The sequence below is a fragment of the Brachycentrus maculatus genome, unplaced genomic scaffold (assembly GCF_059751285.1).
Source record: "Brachycentrus maculatus isolate JH-2025_06_01 unplaced genomic scaffold, ASM5975128v1 h1tg000405l, whole genome shotgun sequence".
Taxonomy (NCBI): Eukaryota; Metazoa; Arthropoda; class Insecta; order Trichoptera; family Brachycentridae; genus Brachycentrus; species Brachycentrus maculatus.
Window position 1 is genome coordinate 470,001 of NW_028281154.1, and position 24,456 is coordinate 494,456.

At 36.5% G+C, this 24,456-nt stretch overlaps 1 protein-coding gene across 1 annotated transcript in view; it reads right to left on the reverse strand.

The window, feature by feature from the left end:
• Window positions 1–3,334: 3,334 nt before the first annotated feature.
• wgn (Tumor necrosis factor receptor superfamily member wengen) overlaps window positions 3,335–24,456 on the reverse strand; it is a 47,848-nt gene continuing 26,726 nt past the window's right edge. Inside the window, exon 4 of the mRNA XM_088270971.1 lies at window positions 3,335–3,911. Within this exon, the coding sequence (XP_088127097.1) occupies window positions 3,844–3,911 (68 nt within the window). The 3' untranslated portion in view covers window positions 3,335–3,843. The remainder of the gene's footprint in view (window positions 3,912–24,456) is intronic.

A 24,456-nucleotide genomic window follows, 5' to 3' on the forward strand; every position in this document is an offset into this window, starting at 1 on the left:
ATTAAAAATAGGAAACGAGTGGGTTCGAACCTAGAAACTCTGCCTTTAAAGTTCGCAATACTAACCATAGGTCCACAATCCGATTAAGCCTTTTTTTTGTTTTTAATTTTTGTTGTTTTTCGTTTTGAAAACCTGCATTTTTGCATATCATCTACTTGCTGTGTATCACTACGATTTAAGATACGAGCATTTTTGATACTGGATTAGAATTTTTTTTTTAAAAGATTTCGATAAAGTTCCGTTCATTTTCTAGATTATTCAATCTACTTGCTTTCCCGAATTAAAATTTTGAATGTTAAAAAAAACACTTTAGGTATATATTAAAGGTACATAATATGTACCCGCCATCTTCTGTGAAGTTATTTTATGAATATGAACGAATAATAATAGTGGGCACACTTCCGCTACCAGGAGTCACGTCGACCATGTCTAGTCAAGACTCAAGATTCGAGACCATCTGTAGCGCAGAACCCTCGTCATAAAGTGATAACTATTTACACTTCGTACACAATCCTTATCCTGGAGTAAAATACCCTTTTATCATCGTTCGTTGCTGCCTTCCACACACTCCAGACCATCTTTATTCCGGGTAATTATCCCAGGCATGCTGGTTCCGAAGATTTAGGTAGGTAGTTGGTACCCGGCAAACAAAACTGTTTGCCGGATTAAAACGGCGGATGGCGGACTGCCAAAGGCGAAATCAGAGATGCGGACTAAGGTTACGTTTTTTTGGTCCATTCATCGATTTGAAGGGCTTGCATTCCACAATCCGCATACGGGTTAGGTGTCTTAGGAATGTGCGATAAGTAACACAAATTTGTCGATTTATCATGAATTAAACTTACGATGAATGTTAGATATTTGTTTGATCGTTTCTTTAATTTATCTTTATATTGTGTAAATTTCAGAACAAATATGGACAGTAAATATATCGGATATAAATATCGATTTTTTTTTGTAATATGTTACTACAACATTTAAAATCACGAACAAATCCAAGTAGTTTTTTTTCCAAAATTGTTTAGGAAGAAAGGATTTCTTAAAATCGATTTTTTGTGATTTTTTTATTACTAAGATCATTATTGTAAAATCTTAAGAATTGAGTTTTGCGATTACGATTTTCAGGCAGTAATAAAGATGTTTATTTGAAAAAATATATGAGTGAAACGTAGAACACATAGGTGTTAGTGTGTTTAATGATATTTTAAGCACAAACAAGATCGGAAGATAAATCAAGCTATTTAGCAAGTAGCAGGTGTAAGATCTTGCGAATTGAAACGATATGTAAACGGAATAATTTTTGCAGTACCTACAAAGCACACCATATCTACCAAAATATCAAAAGTAACGATAACTTTTAATGGTTCTAAAAAGTACTTGTATAAAAAAATACGGCGTGACAGTTTTATTTTTGGATGATAAAAAGATGCCAGAATACTTCCCGGATCTTCGTTTTAAGAAATACACAACCCTCATTATGAAAATAACATTTTTTGCATTATATCTGATGTGAAATGTTTAACTAATATTTATTCTCAGAAAATTAATGGTAGTTTGCTTATTACACATACTCATATAAATATAAAGTATTTTTTAACTGTAACATGCTTATTCTTCTTACCCTCGTCTGCACCGAATGGTGCGTAAGGCACTGCATCGTATAACAGTGTTATCTTGATCGTTCTTACATGAAGGCAAGGTGATGAATGTAAAAAAAAGTATAAAGAATTATTGAAAATTAAATATTTTTTTCAGGTGTAAATGTTTAGAAAGACGTATTGTAAAATAAACTAAAAGAAACAACATCGACTTTATGATTTTTTAAACGTTTTACAAAATTAAAAAAGTGCAATATTTTTTCTAACCACATTTATTTTTGGTACTATCATTCCAACTGGTTTAGACAAATATCTTGCCATCTTCAGGGATAAAACAGGATAAAGGAGTTGCTAATTAAGTGAGGTTTCTGGTGAGAGGGTTGGAGGCGAGGAGTTTTTATTATTATTCTTTCAAGGAATGGGGAAAATATTTAAACAGGGCTATAACTAATATTCACTTGGTTGTTCATGATATATCAATTATGTTTTATTACTTTGTTTTAATCTTTAAATTATATAATGAATTTTCTTTTTTATTTAAATGAAAAAAAATGCACAATTTTATGTTTGTTTTTTAAAATTATATTTGGAGCAAATTCGGATAAAAATTTTATTATTAAAACATTTCATGTAATGCATATGTTGTTTTATTATACTGTATTTTTGATATTTTTGTAATACATATTACGCATTGATTTACCTATCAGGTAAAAAAGAATCAAATGACATCCTTCACACTGATTTTTCCCGTTACCTTCGGGAACAGAAATAGGAAATAAAAGGATAAAAAAATAATAAAAACATTTTGAATAAATATATTTATATTTAATAAATTATTTGACATTCATCGATGTTAAGTTGAACGTTATTTTATTGTACATTGCTTTGTTATAATTATTCAAAGCTAATCACTAAATCTCGCGGTAAACATACCAGGTAATGTGTATACTATTTTGTACACTATAATTTATATTAAATTATCTGGCATCATTCGTGGCTTTAAATTCTATAGAAATTATACAATATTATAGTATCTACAGATCTTGCCAGCATCGGTCGTAATATTCAACTTGTCGTGAAAAGCGATAAATTATTAGAACTTTCTTACGGTAACAAAATAGCGATAAGCGGTTCCCTCTGTAGCCGAACCTCCGGGTCTTATTTATGAAAAGATTTTATATTTTTATAATACGTCATAATTTAAGTTTTTTAATGATTAATCGTCATTCAAAGGGTGAACTTACGGATAAACGTGTAAAATCATATGAAATCCTTTATAACAACCAATAAACATATTTTTTAATAGGTGATAAAACGTGACAAATATTGTTTGAGTTAAACATCACTGCTTGAAAGTAAACATATTAACTTCAAAATTTATATATTCGGCATTCAAAAAGACGTCTGTATGCAAAATAAAGTTACGTACATGACATCAAATGTGAAGAGTTTTTTTTTTCAGGAAAAAACTTGCTTTCATAATATATTTTGGCAATGCTTCTTCTGCAATAGTTTTGCCAAATTAAATTGTGTATAATAGTATTATATGCATCAATAATGAGTTATTCCAACGAGTACCGTAGAACGGGGCTACTTGAACTTTGATAAGTTACTTGAGCCCAGTACAAAAAAAAATTAGATCATGTTTTCGATCGAAGTATCGTGACAATAAGTGTGACCTGTCAGGGAAACAATGAGTCATGTCGATACGTTCATTATTGTAGACCAAATACAGATTTTTCTTTTTTTTTGTACTGGGCTCAAATAACACATCAAAGTTCAAGTAGCCCCGTTCTACGGTACTACATTATTACCTCAAGGAATTCGTACAATGTTGTTAGCTTGTATGAATGTAGGTTTTATAACCCCTACATTGCTTGCATTATCCTCCATATCTTAAACAATATAGTAGTAATGTCCTATCCTGAGCTACTTCACTTACGTCTTATGTATTGTATCAAATATATTCCATTTCCTCAGTCTAGGTTTCTAGACCACAGGACAATTAAGTCAACGTTCCGTTTCGATCCGTTGCGATGTCCTATGGACCACAAGGTCTAAGACAGGGGTCAATTAAAATCGCGGGAAAATTCACGTTCGGCTATGTGCGGGAAAAGCTTTATGAGCTAGAACGACTTATTTTCATTATTTTCATTCACTGAATTTTCAAATTTCATGAAAATATTGCTGGAGATTGTTGAGGTTACTGCCTATTAACTGATATTTGTTTAGGTTAAGTACATTATTAAGTTGTGTTGTTTTCTTGGATGTAGACGTTTCCAGGACCCGATGCTCGACCCTTTCCTTTGCCAACTGAAAAAAGGAGAAAAATATGTTATTACAAGTTTGGATTCAAAATTATCTCATATCTTACATTATGCATTGAATATGAAAAAAGATTGAAATATACAAAATATAGAAATATAAAAAAAAATACTAAATTTACAAAATATACAAAAATAGAAATATAAATAAAATATACAAAATATAGGAAAATAGCATCGTAATATATGAATATAAGTGCATAAAGCATAACGTTAAACAAACATTCTAGCGAAAAAAAATTTTTTTTCACTGCTAGTTGAAAAAATAAAGATGTAAAAATATTTTCGACAAAAAACATTTTTAGTATCAAACACTTTTTGTACATGAAGTAAAGGCGTAATTTAATGTATATATTAAAAAGATTATCAAAATAATATTTATAGTAAAACTCATGAAAATAGTATCAATATAAAAGAACGTTCTAATGAAAACAATAGTCACATTTTTTTTGGAACAAGGATTTGGACACACCAAAAAATCATCTGGTATGATTGTAAGCTGCATAAAAATTCAAAATCATGTTTTGAGTTGTAGGAGTTCCAAAAATTTGAGTAGTGTGGTTGTGAATCACGGGTAGAATAGTGAATGTTACACGTGTGTAAAGTGGTGCCAGCCAATGACAGACCATAAGTTCCATATATAGTAATACCCAGACTTCCATATTTTTCATAATTCATGTAGAGATATCAAAATGTGAAAACTATAGTGCCCAAATTGTGAGATCGCTATTAATCAAAAAGAGAAATAGAAATTACTCATCGGGAATATTATATAAAATATATGACTTTAGTATGTAATATGTTTTGAAAAATAAATAAATAAATATTTTTTTTCAAAAAAGGCAACAACAAAATTTTTATGGGCTAAATAGGAAATTTTCGATAGTAATAAGATGAAAGAATAAAAATGAAATACAAGCTTTCAAACGATAATAAATACAAGAAGATTAATGAAATGAAAACATAAAATAAGAAAACTTCTTTGTTTTATAATCGATATAAAAAAATGTCTGTTTTTTTCTGTTTGAACTGTGCGTATAAAATAAAAATATTTCATAATAGTCACATACATATAAAATATTCATGAACAACAGATTTTTAGAAGGTGTGTGCACTTCCGGATCGTTTTTAACAGTTTTTAGTACCTATCACAAGCTTTATCGGAAGACCACCCAAAAGCTCCAGTTGTCACCTTGTCGAATTTTTATACCTTACCATATTCAAAGTCCTTAAAACATTTTTTTTTCAGTTTTTATTATATAAGTTGGTACGTGATGTTTCTATAAACTTGATAGCCCTTTAAAATGTTATTTTTAGAGGTAATAAAAAGGATCAAGGATGTGACTGAAATTAAAGAGAAAAATATAAAAATAAGTTCTACGTGTCGGGATGGATGAGAAGATAAAGACAGAGTAGTTAAAATTCTTATTCTTATTCATTGACTCTTATCTGCACACAGATGGTGCATAGAGCACAGAATGAAATTGATGCGCGACGTGAAGTTATCTTGACGATGGTATGAATGAATCTTTCAGATGGTCAATTAGTTAAATGAAATAAAAAATGCAAACCAAGCACTATCGATAAAATTAAGAAAGTTGAGTGTTGAGATTTTTGAGTTCATACCATTCAACAACGTCATAAATCAAAAATCGACAATTTTTAGCTGTGCATGTTTTCGGGATGCCTACAAAAAGCACACAAAGTGTTGTTTTTGCATTTTGAAGAAAAGGTATTGTTCAATTATTTTTTAAAATATAGCAAATATTTTTCAAATGGAAAAAAAACATCCAGATTTTACCTTAAAAGATCTGTTGCACAGTAAAAAGTTCAATAAGTGGCTTGATATTTATTTTTAATACATTGTACTATATTTTTAAACTTTAAAAACGTTCTCCTGAAAAATCAAGTTTTTTGATTTATGACGTTGTTGCAGGGAGTAAGCGACATGTGAACCTACACCAAACTCATAATTGCAGAGGTGTTGTTACATACTATGGAAGAATGAAGTCTCGTAAAATGATTTTAATGACTTCGTGGTCACAAATAAACACTACACACTGTAGTATAGTCAGATGACGCCAGAGAAGTGCTTCAACCAGGAATACGCTCTTCATTCATGGAAAACAGCGCTACCTTGGTATGCGCATTTTTAAATCTCGTGGTTTATATCATCACAGTGCAATATTTTCCCATGATAAAAATATTATTTTTTGGTCTCGTGTAATAGAAGTGCGTATGTATATTTTACAGTTAATAGTAATACAGTGATATTTAATAATTAGACAATGATAATAAATCGGTACCAAATTTAGAAGTTAAATCATTCATTATTTGGATGTTGATTAATGCAAATATAATCTTTAAAAAACACATTCATCATCGTTTATACGTAAAAAAAATTGTACTGACGTTTCTTGATGGAAGTGCATTTTATATAATAAAATAACAAATAAATAGTTTTTTCCACATAAATTTTAGTTGTATATTGTAGATTACAGAAAGTACGACGCAATCAACGTGCAATTAATTCAACTTAAATTAATTTAAATTAACTTAAATTAATAAATACTTTTTTTAATGCTTATATTCGATTTATTTTATTTTATTTAAACTTTGTGTACAGAAAATAAATAAGTACATTAGCGGGCTTATTGCTAAAAAGCAATATCTTTTGCAGTTTGCAATCAGAGGGTAGATAGTGCTTGAATATTTGAAAAAAAAACATAAATTATAAGTTGATGTTAACGAGGAAGGCAAAGGAAAAATGGAGTTTAGGGATGGAGGTAGAGGAGTTAGGAATCTAATGACAGATAGCAATGTCTCAGATGTTTTTTTAAAGTTATGAGAAAAGGTGCATTTTTTACAAGGAGGGGTAATTCATTCAACAGTAAATCCATATTAAATAGTACCTTCAGTAAAACAAGGATATGCAAGTAATAAAATGTTATTAATTTATTTCGTTTATTATTTATTGACTGCCGAAACGCAGCCATAAAATACATAGAAAGAAACAAGGTTTTCAATGTATTTTGAGATTACTGCGTTGTGTCGCGAGCTGGCCTGAATGGGTTAAGCTTAGTTTACACGAAATTAATATTAGGTTTCTTCTTGTTGTTTGTACCGATATAGCACTTCTGGCAGCCAGCGAAGAAACAGTAAAACGCTATATTTAGGTGCATAAAATAAAATATACGAAGGCGAACATAAAACACGACAGATAAAAAAAACAAAGCAAACAAAATTTTAATCTGAAGTGACGAAATTTCTGATGATTGATTTCAACAAGATGTCTTAGAATCATAAATCGCCACATTTCAATAAATGTTCCCGATGTACCTAAAATACATATACATATGTACCATAATTTTAACAACATTTTAAGTGTGTCCAGACACAATAAATTTTGATGTTACAAAAATTGAATTAATATAGAATTTTCAAGAACTTTCAGTAGTGTGGTTGTCAATAATGGGTAGAATTAGTGAATGTTAAACGTGTGTAAAGTGATCACTTAAACTAGCCTATGACGGTCGTAAGCCCCGTAAATACCCAGACTTCCATATTCTTTTTCATCTATGTTGAGATGTCAAAAAAAATATTATAATCTTTTTTTGTATTATTTTCATGTTTTCGGGCCAACGGGGAAATCGTTTATAATGCATTTTTTTTCACCATCAGACCAGGAAAATTGAGTGTGTACTGTTTATTATACAGTACACACTCGCCCCTGGTCTGATGGTGAAGAAAAATCCATTATAATCGATTTCCTCGCTAACCCGAAAACATGAAAATAATAAAATAAAAATTTACTTAGTAAGACACACGTGTTGACAGCGCGACAAAGACAACTTACCTAAAAATGTATATTTTGACCTTGATTTAAAAGAAAAGTATGAAACCACAAAATATTATTTATTGATTTGGCGTTTGATTTGTAGAACTCCATTTGAATTTATGTATATAAAAAAAATATGTGTTGTTTAATAAAATACGGCTTATTATACTAAAAAATATGTGTTTGATTTGAAAATTAATACATAAACCAATTTTTTTTTTTGGATTAGAGGTGGGTAACATCTCATCATTTAGTAGACACTCATTAGTGAATCTGTGCTCTAATAACGAAAAAATGGATCATTCGTCGGATAAATCGCACTGATAACGCCGGAGAATTTTCATCACAAATAACGTCTTAGAAAGTAAAAAACAGGTTATCAAGGTATTTCACAAATATTTTAAGCCATAAAAATAACATGTAAGTAAGATACTTTTATTCTATCACTGCGGACAACAAATGTATTCGGCCCCTGACACGTGTTTCGACATTATAAATACTATTGTGAAATATTTTTGTTTTTATAAAATATTTTTTGAATGACTAAGTGTCCCGGATAATCCGCTTCCCGGCTAACCCGACCCCGGAAAATCGGGAGTGATATGTATATCGAATAATGTAACACTATTAAAATTGCGAAATCTGTGCTCTATAATACATAAAACTGCAATATACTATAACAATCTTTACATATGCATTTAATAATTACTCTCACATGATACAATAAAGTACAATTTATTAAATGTTCTCATAAGTTGCAATTTATTAAATATTTCCTCTGTGGGAATCCGTCTCGGAAGTATTAGTATCATTGTCCTATATGTACCTACGTTCAGCTAAAGGCGAGTAGACGAAACACCCTATTGATGTAACATATCTTCAATCAAAACACACTTTTTTTAAATTACCTATCGTCTAAGTGACGCTGAAATCTAGCTACGGCTTATAAAGCACCGCTTATCATGACCCTACTCAGGCTTCAACTTTTTAAGTTTCATAGCCTATGCCTACTCGTGAGTGGATTTACTCTTTATGTTTAAAGTTACTATAATTTCATGTAATTCATGAAAATTCTAGGAAAAAACACTCGCTTCCAAACACACAATTTACAGTCAGTTTTTTCGAACCCTTTGAATTCCTTGATAATTTTTTGTTATACAGGCTTATATTCGTTACCAAATATGTATGTAAAATCAGTGCCATCTATATTATGATGTCAACGTTATACTATTTTTTATTGTGAATTTTCCAACTGTATTTTCATAACTAAAAAAACGAACACATGCTTTTAGTGTATCAAACAATCTATTAATGAAATAGTACCATCAAAACCACGGTAAAGGTGGGTAGTAATAATATAAATAAAATAAAATACGAATTAAAAAATACCGCGATAGACCCACGTAGGTAGGTACTATAATAAAGCGTAGTCGGGTCTTTGTACACATTTGTAATGAATTACTTGAATGTTTATATATAAAAATAAAGTCACTGTGAGCAATGCGAGAGATATTCTGTGTATATTTTGTTTTTAAATGTTTTACAAATCGCTAGTTTTTTTTCGGCAGATTAGTACAAACGCGTCATTGCAATATATTAGCAATCAATTTGCAATAATTTATTATTACTAAAAAAGACTTCTATAAAAATATCGAAGTGTGTAAATCTGTACCAAAGCTGAGAAAATAATCACAGAAAATAAACACATTTTCATTGATCACTATTTTTATATTTATATTTTATAAATTATGGAAAGGTTGATTTCTTCCTATTATTTTGACACCTCGACATAGGTGAAGAATATGCAATTCTGGGTATTTACAGAGCTTACAACCCGTCATAGGCTAGTTTAAGTGATGACTTTATACACTTGTAACATTCACCATTCTACCCATAATTGACATATTTTTTACACCACATTTTTTTCTTAACGTTTTTAAAAATCAAACTTCTATATCTTAATTTATTGGATGGGTGTAATTTAATGGAAATTGACTATAAAACCGTGTTATTATTGTACTGTTTCTGATCCATTATCAAAAATTATTATAACGCCTGTAAATACAAGATTTTTTGTATTATTTTACTTGTGACTCGACAATTTCAGGAAGGCGAGAAAAAATATAGTGCTTTGCAATTAGCATCAACGTCAACAAGTCTTGTTATTTTACAGAATGTTTGTTTAAAAAAATGCTTTCTGAAATAATAGTCATTAAATTTTAATTTATATGCAGCATACAAGAAAGGCCATTATTTTTCATTTGAAAATATGAATAACATTTTATTAAAAATAAACGCTTGAATAATCCACTTTATCGAGTTTTATTTTTATTTACGACTAGTTTCGAAAACGACAATTGTTTTTATCTTCTGGTACAAATTAAAAGTTTTAATTTGTACCAGAAGATGAAAACAATTGTCGTTTTCGAAACTAGTCGTAAATAAAAATAAAACTCGATAAAGTGGATTATTCAAGCGTTTAATTTTAATAAAATAATCATGTCATTCCACAAAGTTAATGCCGAATCAATAAATAACATTATTAGTATGAGGTGGTCGGTAATTTTTAAAATTTGTAAGCACTTAATCAACTGACAAAATACTATTTGTCTGTTCAACAATCTTTTCCGTATATGCGAGTATAATAATTATAATAATAATTTTGGATAACTTATATAGCGCCATTTTCGTAAAATACTACCTTAAGGGCGCTTGTATACATATACATTATTATTAATCTTTATACTAAACTATGAGGTAAAGTGTGCATGCTTCATAATGAGTGTTTTATATTCCTGAACGGGAAAAAAGTCCCAATCATAATTAGATATTTTATCAATTAGTCTTTTTAAATGAAAAATAATAGGGATTTGATAGAAATACCTCCTTCCAAATATTTTTTTGCTTGCTAGCCAGTATATGTATGTCAATAAAATACAAACAATATTGTATACCGGAAGGGTGTAAGACCCCACAATGCTATGCGAAATTCTCCTGAGTGATTTTGCTTGTAGCGAGTTAATTTTAGGTCTGTATGGAGTGAAATTATCAACAGAATTTCGAGCGAAATAGAAACATGACGTTTATGATTTATGTTGTTTTTGAAAGAGAAGGTTGAGTAGAATGTTCTCTGCAACATTGTATAAAGAGAGATGTTTAGGTACCATATAAATATTTATATATACCAGAGGCGTGTATTCTATAAAGGCAGAAAAGCAGTGCCTACCCTGGATTACTTGCGTTCCATATAAAAATAGGACCAGTGCCTACTATGCATTACCCTTATCCAACCCTACTGCCGCCTATCATGATTAAAAACTCGATTAACGATGCATAAATATTACATCAATTATATTTAAATCATTATCTTTCTTCTTTTTCATTTAACCCTTATCCGCACCCGATGGTGCATAGGATACTGCATCGTAGCGACGCATTATCTTGATCGTTAATTGCATGCAGGCAAGGTGATCAGCCCTCCGCTTCAGGTACCAGTCCAGTGTAATATTAAAAAAATATTAGAGGGAAAAAATCACTTTACCCCCCTGGGAGTCGAACCCGGGACCTCTAGTACGGTAGCCGAGCGTGCTGACCATTATTATACTACGGAGGCGGACATTAAATCACTATACAAATAATTAATATTCCAAAGATATATCCACGCTCTTTATGGGAAAGGAATATGAAACTTTTGTTGCTATTATTTTTTTTTTAACTTAAATAATTGAGTTCTTATTACACATACATATTTTAATTTTCATACTATTTTTGTAGGCTTAAGCGGGCCATCATTAAAAATATAAATCAATTTGGGCTTGAATCCAGAAAACTTTATAAAATAAAACAAATTTGTTTTAACCACTTTTTATTGCTACACTTTATCCAACCGGTTTCGACAAGAACCTTGTCATCATCAGGGTTTATGTACTGATGATATGTGTATATAGGGTTTATGCACTGATGATGACAAGGTTTTTGTCGAAACCTGTTGATTAAAAGGTACCAATAAAAAGTAGTTTAAACAATGTTGTTTTATTTTATAAAGTTTATAAAATGTGCCACAAAGTATCTGCGAAAAACATTCAAGAAATTAATCCAGAAACACTGAACACGGAATAACATACTGATTTTGATTAAATGCAGGACTTACGACGTGTCATAAACTGGCTTAAGTATCACTTGGTACAGTCGTGTAATTTTCACCATTCTGCCTATGCTTTCGAACATCCATACAACTTGATAACTACGATAAATTTCTCCTAATCTAGTTTTATACTTATGAAAATATCGTTAGTTGGTAGGCAGACGTATTTGGTAATTTGCCAGCGATAATAAAGATTATAAAATCGTACGCTTTGGGGCGATCCAAGGATAAGAGTCGTCCCAAAGTAAGCGCTTTTTATCCAGGTCATGCGTATATTTATTTTTAGCAGATTTTGTAAAACAAAACGATCTTCAACTTAACGATATTTAACAACATTTTGAGTGTATTCAAATACTTGTTCACGAATCTGGATTATATCCAATTGTTACGGACAGATCGCACACCCCGTGCGGCGGCCCTGAAAAAGAATTCCAGGCGCCTGGCGGCGAGCGAAACGGTCGCCCGTCGGAATGCGGCCCGAAGAAGGGCCTCTATGGATTCTACCGATTTCTCATGTATTTACAGAATGTATTAGATATAAGAAAGAATAAGACAATGTTAATACATAAATGCGCCTAGATGTTAAGTAGTATAAATAGATTACTGATATAAGATAGGATAAAATAACTTGTAATGTAATAACGAACTGTTGGAACGGCACCGGTACGGTATGAAAGTGTAGCCCGTCCGGTGCCCATTAGAGAGAGACAGAGATATGGCTGTCTCTCTCCCCCGGCCGCTGATTGGCTGTACTTTCCCACTGTCGGGCGGTACGCGATCACGGCCGGGTATATAGAGGGCGCATTTTTTGATAAAAAACCAGTTCTGGTGTGACTGTTGAAACCTGTGTCTCATTTCTCCGCTCCCGCTCCTTGGACGACTCGCCGCGCCGCAGCCTGGACCGTTTCGCCTCATTATACCGATTCACGGACCAGTTTCGGAAAGCCCTTATCAGGGCTATTGAGGTTGACTTGTCGGTCCAGTGCCGCTCTTCCCGGCTCATACATCCATTCACCTCCGTCCGTAACCAGCTTACTCGGTAACTCGGTACGGCGGGGCCGTCTGGAACGTCACCCCTTACAACGGTGGCATAGTTGGGAGATTCCGAAGAAGGCCAGGCGTGTACATTTTTGAGAGTCATCGCACGTAACCCACGCCGGTTACATTTTGGTCCTTCGAGCCGGATCCTTCAACGCAGTCTCCAGCTACGATGCCTGCATCCCTGAGGTCGGGACGCAACGTCGCCATGGAGCCCGAAGAGCAGCGCCGTGAGGAGGATCGGGACTCGGTCAGTTCAGTCCGGACTGATACGAGTAGCGACTTGCGCCGCCAGATGGCGGAGCTAGCCGCTAGCAGCGAGAGGCAGTTCCAGCAACTCCGTGAGCTCCTGTCACAGTGGACAGCAGCTAACGTAAGCCCCCCAGGGGGGGAGGCTATCGCGGGTGGCGTCACAGTTTCGGCGCCCCGCACGGAAAGACTCATGGAGGAGTCACGACCGGGTGTCGAAAAATCCACCCACCTACGAACGCGGCAGGACGACGCCGCCAATCAGCCCAGAAGGGAATTCAGGACATCGGCCGCAGCTCTACCGGTTCCGGTGTTCCGGAACCTACGCGATTCGCTGGGGAATCGCGGGACGAACTGACCGGCCACAGAGGAGAAGCGCCCGGGGGACATGGCCCGGCGCCTACTGGCAACGCGGAGCCGAGGCGTATGGAAACCTCTGGCTTGCGTTGGCGCGCACCGGACGAACGCGATCGCTACCCGGTACGCGAATGGGTCGACAGAGCTCGACCGGACGAACGGCACCGCAGAGATGACGGAAGAGCAATCTACGCGGAGCCCTCACCCCGAGGCGGGGACTACTTTCGATGGTCGGGGCAGCCGCCGGAGTTGCCCAAGTTCAGCGGAGACCCGAGGGAATGGCGCCGCTTCAACGCGGCATATCTCCAATCTACTGAGAGATGGGGGATAGGGGACGCTGACAACATCGGAAGATTGGCGCGCGCACTGGAAGGGCGTGCGCGTCACATGGTAGCAGGCCTGCTACTATATCCGCGCAACGTGTCGGAAATATTGCGGACGCTGGAGGACGCCTTCGGCAGCCCGACACTCATCATCGCGCAGATACTGGAAGACGCCCGGAGGATGCCGAGTCTCGCCGACCACCCCGCGGACGAAGCAGTCGTGGATTTTGCGGTTTCGATACGCAACGTCATCACCACCGTGGACGGGATGGACGCTTGCTATCTCGACAACCCGCAGCTGCTAGCGGAGATGGTTGCCAAGATGCCGACGCAACTCCGGTGGGATTGGTTCCGCGATCGCCGCCGCGAAACGAGGAGCAGTATCTACGATCTCGCCGCTTGGCTTGACGAGATCACCGCCGGCATCACGCGCCACGCAGGTCTGTTCAGAATGGTGGCGAGGAACAGAGACAAGGAGCGCGCGGGTCAGCGCGACAAGTGCGCCGAGCCCGCCCGCCGCGAGAACGCTCGACGCGTCGAGCCAAGGAGTCACGTGTTCGCGACGCGCGACACGACGAGTGACAAGGAATGCGTATTTTGTAAGGCCAGCGGGCATAACTTACGCCGATGCAAACGGTTCGAGAAGAAGACCGTGGACGACCGCTGGGAATTTGTGCGGCTGTCCAAACTGTGTTTCCAGTGTTTGGAATCAGGGCACAGGGTGCCCGAGTGTGAAGCAAGAAAGTGTGAAATCTGCCGGAGACACCACAATAGAATCCTGCACTACCGCACGGAGGGTGCCGCGGAAGCCGTGAAAAGTGAGGAAGTTGTGGACAATGCGCAGGTGCTGTGGACAAATGACTGTGAGGTCCCGGTCACATTCAAAGTGCTGCCGGTTACTTTGAAGGGACCGCGGGGGACCGCAAAAGTGTTCGCCTTGTTGGACGAGGCTGCGTCTGTGACCCTCCTCGAGGAGGGTGTCGCCCGCGCGATAGGTGCTACGGGGATAGCAAGGAATCTGACGATCAAAGGCGCGTGTGGACGAGGCAACACATACAGGTCACAGCGTGTAACGGTGACTTTGGAAAATGAACAAAACGGGGAATTCGAGATCAGGGCGAGGACCATTAAGGACTTGGATCTTGTTCGTGAAGGTGGCGCGCTCGCGCAGACCAGAGGCGTTATCAAGCCGCAGTTGCTTATCGGCCTCGACAACGCGTCTCTAATGTTCCCGATCGACACCCCAGTGCTTCAAAGGAACGGTCAGCTGACTATAGTGACCGCACTGGGACCGGTCACGTACGGACGCCCCAAAGTGAAGGGGAATGACTCCGCGAGCGGAGTACTGCAGGCGCAAATGTGCGCAATCGACTCCTTGGGAGTATCAAAGGAAAGAAGCCGCGCGGCGAATACGCGTGCAAGAACAGCGAAGGCTACCACGCAGCGACCGCCTAATCATGGGAAGGCGGGGTCGCTGCGGGCCCGAGACGATTTGCCGCCTGATGCGGTTCCGATGGGAAATCCGGAGCGACTCTCGGACAAGTCGCGGCCCGGTAGCACACTTCATACGGTTCCGACGGGAAGTTCGGAACTTAGGCGACTCACGGAGGGGTCGCGGCCTGAGGGCCCGGGAATTCATACGGTTCCGACGGAAAGTTCGGAACCAAGGCGACTCACAGAAGGGTCGTGGCCTGACGGCCAGGAAACTTATGCGGTTCCGACGGGTAGTTCGGAACCAAGGCGACATTAAGAAAAAGTCGCGGCCAGATGTCTCCACCTGAATGATTGCGGCTGGATGACTCATGGCCACACATGGATGCTGCCGGGTGATCACAAGCACGTGACGCGGAGCATCACTTCAAGCCCAGGCGATTCTAGCCTGGCATATGTAATGCGGTTCCGACGGGAAGTTCGGAGCTTAGGCGACTTAGGAAACTCAAGACAAGTCGCAGCCAGATGTCTCCGCCCGAATGGTTGCGGCCGGACGACTCTGGCAAGGATGCTGCCGGGTGATCACAAAGATGTGACGCGGAGCATCAATTCAAGCCCAGGTGACGCTTGCCTGGCACTCGCGGTTCCGGTGAGGATTCTGGAACTTAGGCGACTTAGGAAACTCAGGATAAGTCGCAGCCAGACGTCTCCGCCCAAACGAGGTTGCAGCCGGATGACTCTGGCATGGATGCTGCCGGGTGATCACTATATGTACGTGACGCGGAGCATCACTTCAAAGTCCAGGCGACGCCAGCCTGGCCCCTGCGGTTCCGGTGGGAATACCGGAGCTTAGGCGACTTAGGAAACTCAGGATAAGTCGCAGCCAGACGTCTCCACCCGAACGATTGCGGCTGGACGACTCTGGTCGTACGAAGATGCTGCCGGGTGATCACAAGGATGTGACGCGGAGCATCAATTGAAGCCCAGGCGACGCCAGCCTGGCACATGCGGTTCCGGTGAGAATTCCGGAACTTAGGCGACTTAGGACAAGTCGTAGCCGGACGTCTCCGCCCGAACAAGGTTGCGGCCGGATGACTCTGGTAAGGATGCTGGGGAATCAAGGCGACTTCACGAAGGACGAGTCGCAGCCAAACGTCTCCGCCCGATTATGGATGTGGCCGGATGACTTTGGCCGTACAAGGATGCTGCCGGGTGATCACATGATGTGACGCGGAGCATCAACTCAAGCCCAGGCGATGCCAGCCTGGCAAATGTAATATGGAAACCAAGGCGACTTAGATGACAAGTCGCAGCCAGATGTCTCCGCCCGAGTATGGATGCGGCCGGATGACTCTGGAAGGATGACAAGGATGCTGATCACTGGACGTGACGCGAAGCATCACCTCAAGCCCAGACTTCTCCAGTCTGGCGTTGTGACCCGGAAGGCGACTCCATCAGGGCGAGTCGCGGCCTGGTGTCTCTGGTGACGCGAGGATGCTGCCGAGAGACCACGCTGAACGGGCCACAATTATCACCATCGGCGTGATAAGGGAGAAGAACGTGCAATCCGTCCCAGGAAATTTGGTGCAGACTAGCTGCACGGGGGGAGTGTTACGGACAGATCGCACACCCCGTGCGGCGGCCCTGAAAAAGAATTCCAGGCGCCTGGCGGCGAGCGAAACGGTCGCCCGTCGGAATGCGGCCCGAAGAAGGGCCTCTATGGATTCTACCGATTTCTCATGTATTTACAGAATGTATTAGATATAAGAAAGAATAAGACAATGTTAATACATAAATGCGCCTAGATGTTAAGTAGTATAAATAGATTACTGATATAAGATAGGATAAAATAACTTGTAATGTAATAACGAACTGTTGGAACGGCACCGGTACGGTATGAAAGTGTAGCCCGTCCGGTGCCCATTAGAGAGAGACAGAGATATGGCTGTCTCTCTCCCCCGGCCGCTGATTGGCTGTACTTTCCCACTGTCGGGCGGTACGCGATCACGGCCGGGTATATAGAGGGCGCATTTTTTGATAATAAACCAGTTCTGGTGTGACTGTTGAAACCTGTGTCTCATTTCTCCGCTCCCGCTCCTTGGACGACTCGCCGCGCCGCAGCCTGGACCGTTTCGCCTCATTATACCGATTCACGGACCAGTTTCGGAAAGCCCTTATCAGGGCTATTGAGGTTGACTTGTCGGTCCAGTGCCCGCTCTTCCGCTCATACATCCATTCACCTCCGTCCGTATCCAGCTTACTCGGTAACTCGGTACGGCGGGGCCGTCTGGAACGTCACCCCTTACAACGGTGGCATAGTTGGGAGATTCCGAAGAAGGCCAGGCGTGTACATTTTTGAGAGTCATCGCACGTAACCCACGCCGGTTACACCAATTATAGGAGTTATTTCATATTATTTACAAATAACTGCTCAACAAAAAAAGCTTCTTCATCTCACCAATAGATGTCTCTCGTGAAAATTCTAGTGATTCTTGTACAATATTTCAAAATTAGAGCATATATCGCTCACTCCTTTCAAGAACGTCATAAACCAAAAATCGTCAATTTTCAGTTGTGCATGTTTTCGGAATGCCCAAAAAATATACTATATCCCAGCAAAAGAAGCAAATTTTAAACTTAATATTTACCCGCTACAGAGCAGAAAGTGTTGTTTTTGCATTTTGAAGAAAAGGTATGGTTTAATTATTTTTTTAAATATACCAAATATATTTTAAATGGAGAAAAATCTTCATGTTTTACCCAAAAATATCTGTTGCACAGTAAAAAGTTCAGCAAGTGGCTTGATATTTATTTTTAATATGTTGCATTATATTTTTAAACATTAAAAACGTTCTCCTGAAATATCAAGTTTTTTGATTTATGACGTTCTTGAAAGGAGTGAGCGATATATAGAACTTCCAAGAATTTGAGTAGTGTGGTTGTCAATTACGGGTAGAACTGGTGAATGTTATACGTGTGTAATGTGTTCACTTAAACCAGCCTATGACGGTCGTAAGCCCTGTAAATGCCCAGATTTCCATATTCTTCTCCGTCTATGTTGAGATGTCAAAAAATAATAACGATATTTCGTCGAGAAAGAGACTATTAGTATTTGAAGCCTTTGTAGCAAATAAATACAAAAAACTGCAGTCTCATCCGTCATGGGAGATGTCATTTATCTTGCAAGCTAATTTTTTGTGACTATCAAACCACGATCAATAATAATATTGCCTATCAAATTAATATGTTTTCAATATCAATCACAGCGCCACCCAAGTGTGAATGCATCTTTGTATGCGTGTATTAAAATAAATACTTTATACGTATGTGGTTTAAGTGTGGGTACAACGTATTAAAGTGGTAGTAAAATATAGCATAGTATATAGGTACCAACCCGAGGAACCGTTTATTTGATGGCACGTATGAATCTTGATTTATTGCTGTTGTATGAATAAAATATTTTGCACTGTTATGTAACGAAATATTCATTGTAAAGTGGAGCCAAAAGTACAGTGCAAACGTCACTAGTTATAATTCAAGATTATATTAATCAAGAAAAACCAGTTATACTCTGTAAATGCCACCATTTCTTAAAATCCATTGTGACACGTGTGAAAATGATGCGGAATGCATCGAAACACGTGTCACAATAGATTTTGCGACATATTGGTATTTACCAAGTAAAAATTAAATTAAAAACGGTTAGATATTACCACAGAGTGACTCCCGAATCAATTATGAAAGATAACACGATTGTTTAAAAAAAATCAATTCATGATATTAAGTATTCGATTATAAAATTTATGTATGTCGGTAATGAATAATTAACTGATGATATCTACAGTCTTTGGCGACATTATAATATCATTTTCAAAAATCTTCTTATTTTGGATATAAATTTATCTCCATACAATACATTGCGATGATTAGCAAGGATAAATAATAACAATAATAAATTTGGATAATATATACACTGCTATTTTCGTAAAATACTACCTCAAGGGTGCTTAAAATCTTTGGATTATCAGTACCAAAGATTTTATTCGATGTGTTTTCGTTTTTCTCCAAATAATGAATTTGCAAATAAATTAATTTCTAGTAACGTTCCAATTATTTTCACGGAATTTTATACAGCACAGTAATATATTTTTCAATGTAAATTTTAAGGTTCATTATAATTATATATTAAAATGTCGAAATTGACTTAAACGATGTGATTTTCTCTCTCAAACAAGTTATTTATTTGTCACATTACTTTTCGCAAGCTGTATTATATATACATACATACTTATATTATTATGGGTATGACTTTAACCGAACAATAGGTAGTATTTTATTGTTATTAATTTGTGGCCACTGCAGAAAGCGTGCTTTCAATAAATAATAGATTTCTTTAAGGTGCCTTTGTAAGTACCTAAGGTGAAACCTTCGAATTTTTGTTTTGTGTCAAACGTCTCTTGAATATAGAGTATAAAATAGTGTTAGTTTTTTAAGCTATAGCACCTTTTTAGGTGTAAGTTTTTTTTTCATAATAAGTTTAAAATATTTTAGGATTAATAATTCAAAAGGAAAATTACAATATTCGTACTCAAAATATTGATTATCTCAATAATATTATTGACGTATTTATAGAATAAGTATATAAGGTTTTCTTTAGCAAAACAACATTTGAAAGTCCATATGTTATTTTTTTGAAGTTAATTCTCATAAACAAACATTTTGCGATGAAGTTTATTCAAGTTCTCATTCGTTAAAATAAGTAGTAGAAAAATTATGTAATTTTATTATTTTGAAGTTTTACGTAATTAACTAACAAACCATCGCGCCACTTCCCCGCATGGATAGGAAGAGAGAATAGACCGCCACACCACCCTGTCTTTGGAGACATTCTTCACCTCTTCCACATTCATGCATTTCCTCATACACACCCGCCGATTATTTCGAATTCTGACCCAGCCGCTTTCAAGTATTTGACATACCTGATCGTGTCAAGTTTTCCTCGGTCTTAATCTACTCCTTTTTCCAACTACATTCGCTTCATAAATTTGTTTTACCGTTCTTTCCTCACTCATTCGTTCCTCACTCATCGTTCCATTTGTCCAAACCATCTCAATACACCTTTCTTAATTTTATCGATAATGCGTATCTCAGCTTTCAATTCATTCCTTATTTCACCATTCCGACATCTAATATACATTATTTTGACGCACATTATTAGTTATTGAAATATCTCAAATAACATTGAGGTAAACGGTCGTAAAAATATATATTCTTGGTTCATTGTTTGGCGTCCAATTCGATTTTATCCCGTAGTTCTTCTCTAAATTTTTTAAATAATTTCATTGGTTTTTCGTCTAGTTTAGAAATACCTACCATTAAACAAAATATTGGGTTGTGTTGCTTTAAGCGCTAAGATGTTATATCTCGTGCACACGTGTCAAGTTGTAATTCAAACATTTATTTTGAGCAAATTGACCTAAAACCTAAACTCATGTTGCGGCCCTAAGCTGAAAAGTCTACGTACTTCTGTACAAAACAAAATGTGATTTAGCATTGCGAATGGGACTGAACACCGAACGAACTTAGTGATTGCTTGATATTCCCATTGTGTCCAGTTATTCGCCGAAATAATCACTATCTACAAATGTTCCATCGCCCGACTGCGTCGTTAGTTTATCAATGAAGGAAAAGGGAAAGATTGACCGTTGGAGCTGTATCCAAAAGTGACAATCACACTGACAACTTAAAACAGTGGCTTGCAATTCCCACGAGGCTTTGACGACTGTTTCTCCCTGTCTATTTTACAAATAGTTTATCACTACTGAACGGACAAACGTTTTTGTCATCTTTAAGCCTTTGCAAACTACAGAAAATTTTAATTTCTCATAAAAAAAGATTAAATAATAAACAACATGCAAACTTTTTTAATTAACTTGGAATATAATGAACAGGATTTTTCAAAGGTGTCCAGAATAAATTCTTCTCTCTGTCCGCTGTATTTTGATAGGTGCATCAAGTAAAAAAATCCTTACTTCTACGCACCTCACGATTTATATGACATTTTATTTTGATCCTAAATCAGAAATTCAGTTATTTGGCTTTGAGAGACAGTTCAGGGTAAAATAAAAATGTTATATTCAAATGTTTATTTATTGATTTATACATGATTAGACAGGGTTTATACTCAACCCTTTTGGAAAAGAATAACCAGTGCAGTTGGTAAAGTAATGGGGTGACTGAATTTTGAAACTCCAAAAATTAGTCTCGCTGCAGCGTTTAACACTCATTGCAGTCGAGTCATTTTATTGTCTGTAGTGCTGTGAATAAAACAAATGACTGCTCGGCTGACCAAACTCAAAACACAGTAAGGGACATTTTTTTGTAGTAAGTTTTTTTATTTATTTTTGGACTAAGTAGATTCTACTTAGTCCAAAAATGCAAAAAAAACGTACTACAAAAAATTTCCCTTACTGCGTTTTAAGTTTGGACAGCCGTGCTGCGTCACAGATTTTGTAGAGTCTTCTGTATTGTCGTACGTCATTTTAAATATCACTATCATTGAACCTTCCACTTCGTTTACGATGGATGCGGATATGATTACACATACCATGGAAGCGAATAAATAGTGTACTCGTATCAATAGAAACGCAAATAATGTATCCAAAATTGGTTATTTTCACTATAAATATGAATGACACAAAGTATTTACAAACATTTCAATTGATTACGTTCTTGAATTCAGTATCATCGAATTAAATATTAATTAATGTTATAAATTCTACAGACTCAGTGTCCCTCAGCGTTAGTCCTAAAAGAATGTTATAAATGCAGCTCGGTGCCATAAACAACCGTTTATAATTTCAAATAAGAACACCATGGCTTCCGCTGGCACTTAAAGAGCGACTCGATCGAAAGTTGTCAGCCAATTTATTAGTTGTTGACCGCAGGTGTCACTTGATCAATGGGCAGGTATGTGTGGAGAATAACTTTAGACAGGTACTTATAATGCTGTGCTAACATCCACATAACATCCAGTTCAGGGCGTGACCTCGATCGTGAGAGAATCCTCATCCTTAGGGCGTAGGTGATCCGAATTCAGATGCGAATAGCGAAATAAAAGAAAAAATCTCTCAAGGGTAGCTCCAAAACTGTTTAATTCATTCCACAAAGACTATATGATGGACAATGATATTTAAAATTTTTCTGAAATCATTTATTAAAAAAAACAGATCTAAGTACCTTTTAAACGTATAACTCATATCGCTCACTCCCTTTCAAGAACGTCATAAATAAAAAAAACTTGATTTTTCAGGAGAACGTTTTTAAAGTTTAATAATATAATACAATGTATTAAAAATAAATATCAAGCCCCTTATTGAACTTTTTATTGTGGAACAAATCTTTTTTGGTAAAACATGAAGGTTTTTTCTCCATTTGAAAAATATTTAGTATATTTAAAAAAAATAATTAAATAATATCTTTTCTTCAAAATGCAAAAACAACACTTCTGCCCTGTAGCGGGTAAATATTAAGTTTAAAATATGCCGCTTTTGCTGGGATATAGTACATTTTCTGGGCATTCCGAAAACATGCACAACTGAAAATTGACGATTTTTGATGTTCTTGAAAGGAGTGAGCGATATAGTACCTGCATATTTGCTAACTTTTTTTCATTTTCATCTTTAAGATTTTTTGTTATCTGTTAAAATCAAATATTTGTAGTTTATATTAGCACTTATAATCTGTTTTATTTCTGAAATATATTGTATTCTTGGCAGTGCCCTTTATTATAATCTAAAATAAAATGTATACACACACATAGGCCATGCCTTTGTGGGATATTTTTTTGTATTGATATTTTATATTTTTTTGTACTTTTAATCACAATATATTGTGAAATGCAAAAGAATTTTTAAAAAACGAAGAAAAAACACAGAGAGTCACGTAAAAATAGCAAAGACAGTACTGTGGAACCTCTTATAACGAAAATCTCTCATAAAGAGTAATTCGCTGAAAACTGAAAATTTGCTCCATTAAAGAGCGAAATTTCGCATAACGAGTTACAAGTCCCCTTTCACTACATTCAATTGTGATCCGGAACTTCCGCGCCAGTCAAAACTAAAAATGTTTCGCTTAACGAGTAGGAACGAATTATGCTCGTTATGAAAGGTTCAAATGTAGTTTGGTAAAGCCATAACAAGGCGAAACAATTGCCACAAATTTTATTTTTATGTTTTTTTTTTAATAATAAAATACAATTTAGTACACTAATAAAACCAGTGTTTGATTTTAATATGTAAAATATAAATTAAAATGGAGATCTACAAATTAAACGTCACATCAATAAATACGTAGAAAATCGTTAAAGATTACAGATTTTTTTTGGCGATATCTGTGTTATGTATTTCCAACGCAGGTATATTATTGCGCGAAGTTTTCACCATAATCAAATTTGATTTGAAAGATAAATAAATAAAGTAAGGAAAATTTAGAATTATAATATAACCTTGAATTCCTTTGATTTGTGCGTGTGTATGGTACATTATTTCTGGATTTAATCAACACGGGAATTCATAATTAAATTCCTGAACTCATGAGTGCCAAACTGCTTCATAAGTCATGTTGATTGCCGAGTAGGTACGCGCTAGCCGCGTACAACCGATATCTCGTTAAGTGCGAAATATGCGGATCATACTTAAAAATAATCTAAAAAACGTTTGTGTGTGTTTACTCAATTATGAGAAAATATTTAGTCATCTTTGCTAATGTATTCCTATTTTCATGTGATTTAAGTAGGATTTTTATCCGCCTATATATATATATATAGCGGTCAGCGCATTTTGCTACCATTCTGGAGGTCCTGCGTTCGATTTCCAGGAGGGTTAAAATAAATGTAAGTAATTTTTTTACTCGAATATTTATTTAATATTACCCTGGCCTTGTATCTAAAGCGCAAGGTTGATGACCTTTCCTTCTTGTATTTAACGATTTAAGATAATACTGCTTCCATATGATGCAGTGCCCTATACACCATCGGATGCGCATAAGGCTTAAAAGAAGATACTTAAAATAAGTACTTTAAGTAGGATACTTAAAATTTCAACGTAAAATCCATCGTTTATTGATTTGGCATTAACATTATGGAATATGATGA